At 47.4% G+C, this 10,394-nt stretch overlaps 1 protein-coding gene and 1 pseudogene across 1 annotated transcript; both read right to left on the bottom strand.

Annotated features, from left to right (window-relative positions):
• Positions 1-1,648: 1,648 nt before the first annotated feature.
• Positions 1,649-2,568, bottom strand: LOC125758923 (uncharacterized; annotated as a pseudogene).
• Positions 2,427-6,299, bottom strand: LOC125758766 (peroxynitrite isomerase THAP4-like). The gene is made up of 6 exons (XM_049416438.1): positions 6,045-6,299; positions 4,938-5,031; positions 4,399-4,662; positions 3,351-3,494; positions 2,508-2,567; positions 2,427-2,461 (listed from the first exon to the last, which is right to left on the bottom strand). Exons 1-6 carry the CDS (start codon positions 6,195-6,197, stop codon positions 2,427-2,429), a joined length of 750 nt encoding a protein of 249 aa, XP_049272395.1. The 5' UTR covers positions 6,198-6,299.
• Positions 6,300-10,394: the final 4,095 nt, after the last annotated feature.

The following is a 10,394-nucleotide window of genomic DNA, read 5'->3' as shown; positions in this document are numbered from 1 at the left end:
TATTAGTAGCCCCAAAAGAGCTTACAACGGGCTCTAGAAACGCCGCTCTTCCAGCTTTCGCTGTGACTGGCTGCGGTTTCAGCGCAGGCCTGGCATTTTTTTTATTTCCCTGGGTTTTGTCGCCCATGCATTTGGCCGGTAATGGTTACCATGGACTTCCAATGTACATTCAAACGATTGTTTGCTTCTCGCCTTTAGCCCCGGAAAGCTGGAGACCAATGGCAGGCCGTTGTGAGAAGCGTGTCATCGTTTCCGTTTTCATTTCCGCATCAATGGCGGAGCTTGTTTTCGACCAAAGGGGGCTCTGCGATGGCCGTCCCCTTTTCCCACTCTGACGGTCCTCATTTTATAAGCATGCCCTCAGCAGCATAGATATCTATGAAAAACCTACTTTTATCAAAATGCTGAAATATACCTGAAAGATTCACACTGTTATGAGCGGGCCTGCAAAACCCGACCTGCATAGAGACCTCACCTAGGTGAACGCGACACCCCACACTTCCTACGAGTGCGCTGCAAGGGACGCTTATCTAGGGAGCCTTCATGTGTGCGCGCCCCCTCCGTTTTTTAGGGTGGTGACAAGTTCGATCATAGTTGCCTACCACGGGCTTTGGCGGCCGCTATACATGGCGGGCCGCCATGTTGGTTCTCAGCGGTCGCTAGTTTACATTGAAGGTAGCGTGGTTTTTTACAAGAATGGGGTGGTTTCTTTACGTAGCAAGTTCTGAAAGTGGGAGGGTTGTTCCCTGAGGTTATTCGCCATTTTCTGGAATAGAAAGACTGTGTTCGTTGACTCGAGTTCGTGTAATATACTTTGAAGACAGTTCGTTTCTCGCAGTGAACCCACCGCATCGGACGAGTGGTGACAATTTTATAGGGGCCTATATTTGCGATGCGGCGAACCTTGATATGACGGTGAACGTAACTAAAAGTCTGCGCGGCATTCTTGAAGCAAAAGTCACCTTGTCACTGCAGGCAGTTCAAAGGTGTTCTGGTGCAGGGCAGGAGTCCATGATATATTTTATGATGGTGCCTGAGACCACGGGAAAGGCGGATGAAACAATCGCGTAGTTCACGATGTTCTCTCCACGCCAAATAACTTCGGCACCCTGTTTGTCACACCCTATATATTGCTTCTATGCGTAATAAAATTCCCTGCAGGAAGTTTACTTCTTGCGTGCAAATCTATACAATGGACTGCTTAGAGACCTTACAGGTATTTAGCACTGGCGAAAATGAGAGCACTCAGTCATATCGCACCTACCCCTCCCCCACCCCCTTCAGCCAAGAAGCCAGTAAATTAGGCTTGACAGAAGACAAAGACACGGGAGCAACAAGGAACGTTTTAATAGTAATGATAACAACATAACAACTTTAGCGATTGAAACAAGCAGCAATGTGCACGAAGATAGATCAGAGCAAAGCAAAACATTACATAAAAAGAGGCACACAAAATTTGTAAAATGTCATATTGTGGTTTCAACTTTCCCCCCTTTTTAGCGAATTCGACATATGCCTTCACGTTATGATACGTAAGGTAAGTTGCTTGTTTCAGTGAATATTTATTTACATCGAAAATCCAAGGTTGATTACACATAAAACATATAACAATTGGTGCGTGCACATTTCCTGGACAAGGACAGCTCATCAAAAAGAACAAATGAAGTTAGTTACACGAATGTTCATTTGCACAGTAACAGACAGATTCAACACAGTATGCTCACAGAAATGCGTTCTTTTCATAAGCAGTAATTTTTAAATTGGATTGGAGCCTTTTAAAAAGCTGCTACTCAAGGTTCACTGCAGCACACGTCTTACTTGACTGACCATTCACCCTTTGTGCCTGTTTTTGCCGAAGATGAATCTTTAGCCTTGTCCTAACATACTTTTCCAGCAGCGACTTTTCTACCTGTGCACGATGGATTTCGCAGCTCTCCAGTCGCACAGTTACTGATCTGCGCAATGCACTCAAAATGCTTGCGAATGGGGTTTTTAGCGCCAAAATTCCGTCTTCGTCGGCAAAGGCCTTGAAGTGTTCTTCGCATTCAGTGAGCACTTCCATGACAGCTCGGCTAGGCTGAATGAGCTCTCCAGCGCCCTGAGCGTATTCTTTAAGCTTAACGAGAGTGCTGTATGTATCGTCATTTCCTACCAGCAGTCCTTGCACTCGTCAATGAATTTCAAGATGGACTTCAGTAGAAAACCTCCTACATATGCAAGAATGTCACGTTCTACTGCAGTGGTTGCATACAGAAGAACGTTTTCAAGCTCTTCTGCTTCCTCGTTCTCCCCACTTTCTTGCGCAACTTGTGCCTTGATACTGGGGTCCAGGAGGTCAGCTAAGTGCAAGCTGTCATCCTCGTTATAGCTAGATGACGTTGGCGTGTGCAAGTATTGGCTGACACATATCATCTTTAGAGCACACTTCACATCATACGCACTTGGGATGGGCTTCCTGAGTCTTACAACAGAGAAAATATTTTCAAGACAGTCCTGTATCAGTCTACCTGTAAGCAGGTACCGGTAGCCACGTTTCTTCAGCAGTTCGTCGGACAGGCACAGCACAACTGTCGTCGATATCAAGAGACCGGCTTGGGAAGGTTTCCAGTGAGCAGTTTTGCCCATGTTGATACGGCAGAAAGTTGTACATGCCATTTGAAGGATTTTAACTGCATCTTCAAGTTTTGAGGGATCAAAATAGCTCAAAGCAACCACTAGGTGCCGTGATGACATGAGTGTGTACCATTTGCTCACTAATTCAAGGAACCAAGCTGTTGCCTCTGCTTCAGGCTTTAGCTTTCCTTGTTTGACCAGGTATCTGATAGCAGGAGGAGCTTCGCGAAACATTTGAACGGCGACATTCACCTTCATCTTAGTGAAGTGCCCACTGCCAATGTGGATGTCAGACAACTTGTTCGCAACCTTCAGGTCATCGTCAGAGTCAAATTCTAGGACTGCTTTAATGTGATCAACGCTGACAATTTCTCCAGGAAGCTCTTGCTCCTTAACGGTTTCTTGTCCTAGTGTAAATGTTTCTGAACGAAGCAGCTGGGCCCGAATGTTTTTCAAAACATGCGCTGGGTCAGCCATAAAAAACAACATCTGGTCTGCAAGGTGCGGGTGCGGTACAGAACACACGGTCTCTGATTGTCTGTTGCTGGAGAATCCCAGTAGGCGCCATACTGCCCGGTTAGCTGATCCCATGTCACTGGTTACCACAAGCACTCGCAATGAGATATTAAAGCAGAGCTCAATTAAATGAAATACAAGATCTTTCAGGAGTGCCCCGTCGACTGATCGCCCAGTGAAGTGGTAGGCTATGACCTGCTTCCACCTCGTGTTTAGCCCACCGATCATGAACACAAGGGCATGGTTGGCAACTTGCACATTTGACTGTGGCAGCGTGGTACCCCCAAAAAGGCAGTCTAGAGAGCGGTCGTGATCGAAACCCTGGCTGATTTCCATCTCATCCATGAAGAACACGCAGTCCTTTTCTATGTCATGCATTGTCTCACTTTTGAGCTTTAAAACGTATAGTACCTCATGAAGAATGCCTGGCAAAAAGCGGATGTTCTGAAGTCTTCTAATGAGGGTCCTGTTCGAAGGTAATGGATACGACAACGACCTCAGTAGTTCATATCCTGTTGTGCCACATGCTTGTTTAATCTGAAGTGCTACTCTGATAGTCTTTTCAGACCATTTTGATCCTTTCGTAGTCTTTCTCGCCAGAGCAGCTGCTTGGTCATTGTTCAGAAAGCTTGCAGTAGTTAATTCGCGTATTTTTTTTTCAGCAGATGCCAGTTTTTTCCTCGTACTTTGAGCTGTGATTTTGCTTTCTCATGTAGTCTTTGTAGGCTCTTGTACTTGCGCATCAGGTCAGCGTTTTTTTTTTTCGAAGTTCCGCGTTCTCTCGATGAATCAGTGTCGTACCTACAGCTGCACTTTTTCCAGTTGTGAAGAGGTGTGGGGATAGCGCTTCTACTCCTCCACACTCAGGCTGATTTTTCAGTGTTGAAGTACCATTTTCAAGAGAGGGTGTCCCACTTGGTACAAAGCTATGAGAAGCTTCAAGACAAGACATCTGTGTTCTATTCTGAACATAAGTGTCACTGAAGTGAAAATACTGATGCGCAGAGGCTAACGATTCTCGTGTGCAGCAGGACTTATCAGCACTGCCACTTTTAACGTTATCAAGAGGGACAGATGACACAAGAAATTTCTGAGATGTCCTTTGACAATTTCTGGTATCTTTTCCTGTCGTAGGAACAGACGCTGGTGCGCTCACAAGTGCAATTGGCAATGATGCACAATGAATACGTAAGTCACGAGCATCGCCCATGTCAGCTGGAATATCAACCGAGTTAGCAGCCAAAGATTCACAAGCACGACTAGCACTACCAGAACTGTCGGCGGCGTTGCTTGGGGTGTCACCAGAATGTAGACTTAGCTGAACAGTGTCTACATCTGCGGAGGCACAGTTTGGCTCCACAACACTGCTTGCTGCAAACATCACATTCGGCACTGGAGCCACCTCTGATACCTGAGCACTGGCTGTCTTGGGTTGTACGCCGGCGACTCTGTCACTTGAGAGATCTGGATGCCGAGGCGGTACGTTTGATACAGCATCCCGATTCTTTGGGGGCAATCTGTGCTTTGGAAGAGCTGAAAGAGTTAACAAAACCACTTTAGTATAACAAAACCACTTTAGTATTATTGCTGACAAATACAAAGGTGACATTTAAGATTTCCCACTCACTATTGGATGAACTAAGCCATTATTGCGTTTGTAAAAAAATCGCACTCAAACTCTGGCCTTTAGGTAAGTCTTTTTGACAAAGCTGACAAAGTCACAAGCGTAGTTTGCAAGCATTTTACGCATGCGCGAGCAATGAATAGTCAAAACAATTTAGCTAGCACATTCAACTGAGCTCACTTACGGCGAAAACAAAACAGCGTCGGGATAGCATCTGGCCTTAGTTTCTTCAAACCGTCCTGCCTCCTTTGCTCGAAGCTTGTGTCCTCGAAGTGGGCCTCGAACAAAGCAATAATGCGAAAAGTCATAGAAGGCACGAAACAGACAAACGTAGTCTATAAAACACTAAATAAAACTGATATCACGACATGAAATCATCGTTGTGGCAGTTTATGAAAAAAAGGACAAAAAAATTCCGACGCTGCACCACACTCTCCCACGCGGCATATTTGAGTTATAAGCAAAAACCGGAATCCTTGGTGCACAGAAACAGAAGTACTTAGGACAGACAGACAGACAGACAGACAGACAGACAGACAGACAGACAGACAGACAGACAGACAGACAGACAGACAGACAGACAGACAGACAGACAGACAGACAGACAGACAGACAGACAGACAGACAGACAGACAGACGTACGACGGACGAACGCGAAAAGTAAATCAGTCGCATTCTATATTATTAAAACATAATCTTTACTGGCATAGTTGAGCGAGGTAATGTGTTATTTTTGCGTGGCCTTGAAGCGAAGAACAAATACCCCGTGGCAAGACGCGCAAAATTTAGCTGTTGCGTTGCAGTTGTGCAAGACTCTACCACGGCCGGACTGGAAAGGCACGCGAGCCGTAACTCTACAGGGAACGCGTTCGTCGGCTTGTCTGTCTATGAGCGTCCGAGGTGAAAGTTGCAGGAGCGCGCACATCTGCCAGCAAAGGAACACGCGAACGCGAGCGTCTGTCGGTGGTTTACGGGCACGGCGTTTCTCGCGTCGAATGCGGCGACGGCTTTGGAAACTCAAGAAAAGAAGATAGCGAGTGCACGCAGTACGGCCCGTTTAAGTAGCCATTTCGTTCGGTTAGCAAACTGCGCTTCGGCTACGAGAATAAACAAGCATAACCATTAAACACGCTTTCGTTGGCATAACCAGGCCTAGCCGAGCTAAGCTGCAGCCAGGAGAAGTCGCGCTTTGCACGGACTGCTTTTCGTCACACCACAAAGCAAATCATTTCACGAAATATGCGGTGATAAACTCAATCCGCTCGCGAGTCGCAGTACAACACGTACTCACCTCACAAATACGGGAGGAAGCAGTCGGCTCCCAGCAGTCTCGCTTAACTTGCGCAATCCAGCGTTTCCGTCGGTTAGGACAAGTCGGGAACCGGAACATTCTCACACCCCGTCTCCAGATGGTTGTGCATTGCGGCACGCAGCACCCTGGCATTCTCACTCCAAGGTTCTTGTAGAAGCACTTAGCGCGAGGATGGTGTCACAGAAGAAGCTAGGTCCAGAGCGATGTGGTAGACGCAGCGCATACAGCAGCTTGCACACCGCGCCAACGTGCAGTCGGTGCAGTACGACGGAGCAGCAACGAGTGGCCGGGAGAACCAACATGGCGCTCGCGTCGTCCCGGTGCCATGGAAACCTGGACTGGCAACATTGTGTTTTGGCGGGCGGCGGCAAGTGGTGGGTCAAAGGCTGACATCACCCTAAAAAACGGAGGGGGCGCGCACACATGAAGGCTCCCTACGCTTATCAGCGAGCCTGTCACCTGCCATACCCGTCAGCGTCGCACAAGAACGCTTGGCGAGAAGCACCTGCCCGAACCGGTATTTGAAGAGAGCGTCGCGTGTGCGCTGGGCTCTCTCTCTCTGGCATTCGATGGCCCCGTCTTCTCTTCTATGCAGTTTGTTCTCTAGTATGTGAAGATGCGGCCCTGCGCTATTTTCTAAAACCCGTGTAACTATGTAAATAAGCGTGTTTTTATAGTCGGTGACAAGCTAAGAATAAGATGTAAACTGTACCGCAGTCCATTTGTATTATGCGCGTCCAACTACGGCCGCTCTTTACCATGACGTAACAGTTAAGACGAACCAATGAAAAATGCAACATGGCGCCGTTCGCGACGAGAGTAGAGTTGTAGAGTGACCTAGAATACGGGAAGTGTCCAAAGCGCCGTGCGAATACATGGGAGGAGCGAGGGCCTTTTGCAGTGAACTTCCGCTCCGCGGCGCTGCCGTGCCGGACCCGTTAGAGTTACTGTATATGCCATAGAGTTTCCTAAAATTAACTAGAGGGGACTCTGGCGCTGCGATCGTTCAGACACCACTGGGAATGATGGGTAGTACACAAATTTGCCTAGTCTTCGTACTTGCGGACTTCGAACGCACTTGTGGCTTTGTTTATTGCTGTGCTTTGGTTTTCTTTCGGATAACAGAATGGATCGTTGTGAACTTCGTGACCATATTTCAATTGGTGAGCCTAAAAAGGTTAAAGCGGTGAAGTGTAACTTCTGACTCTTGCTCAACTTTGTTTTGCGACAAAGCGGATACAGCCAACGCGGAGCCAAACGGAGCCGAAAGAACGAAGACTAGGCAAATATGTGTACTACCCATCATTCCCATGCTGGCTGAAGCGTCATGCGTTGCAGCTCCCATAGACACTAGCGCCAGAGTTCCCTCTAGTAAGTATTGTAGGAAACTCTATGGTATATGCTACCTTTAGGTAGCAGAGTTGCGCATCTGTTTTCCAACGCCGGTAGCAACCATGCATTGCGGAGAAGCTGACGCTCGGGCCAATTTTTGTATTTCTCGACGCCGACGCTGCAGCTCACTCAATTAACACTAGTTATCGACAGCCAATGTTTATCGCCGTCCTTCGACACGCCAGACATGTTTATCGGCGACGCGGTAGGCATGTCGCCTGCAAAAATGGAGTGCGACTTCACCGCATAGCTGTGGTTGCTAGCCGGACCTATGCGCTACTCTGCTACCTAAAGCTAGCATATACAGTGATTCTAGGACCCGTGGGCTTTCTCCGCGGCGGAAGCCGAGTCAGAGCGGCGAGCATCTGCTACGCGCCTGATATTAACGCGATAGCGTTAGAGAGCTCGTGTCGCAGAAATTCCGCCGTCGGCGTCGGGACCGTTGGTTGTGAGCAAAAAATCGTCCGTGAACGAAAAAATCGAGAAAGAAGCAAATAAAATTAAGAATAAAATTTCCGGTCCCATTGAGGATCGAACCCGGGCCGTTCGCGTGGCAAGCAGGTGTTCTACCACAAAGCGACGATGTTACTTGCAGCTGCTATGGAAAACAAACACTACATAAATGCCATGTAGTGGAAGGAGTCTCCTTAACGCATTGTGTTCGACAGGTGTCATGACGAAAACGAGCCCATTCGGCGATTTGTAGGCGGATTTGGGAGGCCATCAGACTACGTCGAAAAAGGCCGGGATAGTGCAGCCATCGCCGCTAAAAACACACACGAACTTTGAAACACCTCTAAAAATGGACAACTATGTCCATCTAGCGGAAAACATATCAAGCTAATGCCGCCTTTCCAGAGGAGGCGTTGATCAAGCCAACGTTTAGATCAAGCAAACAGCAGCAAACGCTAGATAATGTGCTGCCATCTGTGAGGCATTGTGAGACTCTTCATGGCCTCCGAGATGGCAAGCGCGCGGCGTGTATCTTGGACGCCATGCGACTCTTGCTTTAGATCAAAAACCTGTATGTACCATTCTCGCGCGCTCGCGTGTGTGTGTCTGTGTGCGTGTGTGTGTAAGAATACACATTAATAAGTATGCACTTAGTGGTTGAAGTGCGCACTAGGGGCCGGATTTCGCTACTGCATTCAACTCTTAAAGGCGAAGCTTAAGGGTCCCCCAATTTTTTTGGCCGCTATTAGCTAAAATTGCGGAAATTTGGGCAGTATTTAATACAGCGTCACTGCAACATAATACTGTAGCGACTCGTCACACAGAGAGCGCGTTTGTGCGTTTGTGCGTTCGTGTGTTGTGAAACGGGGATTTTGTATATATCCTTTCAGCTGGTTTGTCACCGCATTGGTTCACACTTCCGCGGCTGTTTGAGGAACGCATCCCGCGCGCACCTCATCGTGAGAGAAGGCGCTTAACTTACTTTCGTGTGGAATGACGAACGTAAACTCGCTGCAGGAGAGAATAAATTGGAGATAACCATGAGGACTTAGCAGATACGCACGTAGTAGCTAGCTCATGCTAACGCGTTTGGACCCTTCACATCCTATCTTTTATTTCGAGCATTCAATTTGTTTTACAAGGCTGCCTCCCGCGCTTTCCTGTTCCAAGTCATTTCATGCGAAGCCCAATGTGTCAGTCGGCGTGGCCGCGGTACCAAAAGTAAAAAATTACTTGCGTAACTCACGTCTCGTTCACTTGGTATACGAAAATTGGCACGGAGAGGCACGAATGAATGCATGCCTAACACGACCGATAGGTCATGGAATCACTAACTTGACATATGCTTGCCAATTGCGTAACGACTAACAATAATATTATGGTGTGTGGCGCGGAAACCTGCTTTCTTTAGCCAGAAAGAATTCTGACGATGTGTGGTCTGACGATTTCTTTCCGTCAGGTGATAAAAAACGTGGTGGTCACCAGTATCGATGCCAACATGGAAGACTTACCCATACATTCTGAAGAACTGACCGCACAGGTAAAATGTATGCAAAAAAAATTGCATGAGAAAAAAAGACACGGTAATTCGCCTGAGACGCAATTCGCCTGAGACGACTCGAAAGCGAAAGCCATCTTCTTCATTTTCGTCAGTTGATGCATTGATCCTCCTCCGCCCCTCTCCGAAAGCTTTCTGCACATAACGTGGTTTCGGAGTGCCCACAGGATCGAAGGCATTGCAAGCTTTCTGCACCTCGCCTGCTTTTACATTGCCTGCGTAATTGGCCGCCAATCACGGAGGCAATGCAAAGCGACCATGTCATGTGATGACGTCCTCATATGACGTCACGTTGAATGGCGTCATAGTGACGTCACGAGTTTTGTCGATCTGTGACGTCATGGTGATTTCATGATTTCATGGTGACGTCATGATGATTTTTTGCATCACTCGTGTTGGCGACGCTGGACGCCGATGGTCAATTTCCGTGTTTGATGAGTCATGAGTTAAAAAAAAAAAACAAGACAAATGAAAGTAAATGAAACGATAACAGAGCAATATCGTGTATGGCTCACTTCATGTTACGAGCGATCGCCCGAAAACAAACGTGATTCTTAGCTCAGAGCAGCTGAATGCACGCATCTGCGGGACAAAAGAGGCTTGCTTTACCCGTCTGGTCATCCCTTTATATTTATTCAACAGATGACCAGACACGCTCTTTAAGTACGGAGCTTCAGCACGAAATTGTGGTGTACGCTATATTGAGATCATCAGGAAAAAGCGGGAAATTGCGTTCGGGTGCCCTGTTGATGCACACTCAATTGCCCCGGAAACAATTGTATTTTATGTAACTATTCGTCCACATCTTTTGTAAGTCTCTGAACCGGGCGAACGCTAACCGCCGAGAACCGTGAACATATCTGAAGTTGAGAATGAGTTGCTTGAAACTGTTTTCATTCGTATGGTGAAGGCATGAAATGCACGCA

The sequence above is a fragment of the Rhipicephalus sanguineus genome, chromosome 6 (assembly GCF_013339695.2).
Source record: "Rhipicephalus sanguineus isolate Rsan-2018 chromosome 6, BIME_Rsan_1.4, whole genome shotgun sequence".
NCBI classification, from domain to species: Eukaryota; Metazoa; Arthropoda; class Arachnida; order Ixodida; family Ixodidae; genus Rhipicephalus; species Rhipicephalus sanguineus.
The sequence above is the reverse complement of the archived record's forward strand: the minus strand, read 5'-3'. Positions and strand labels throughout refer to the sequence as shown.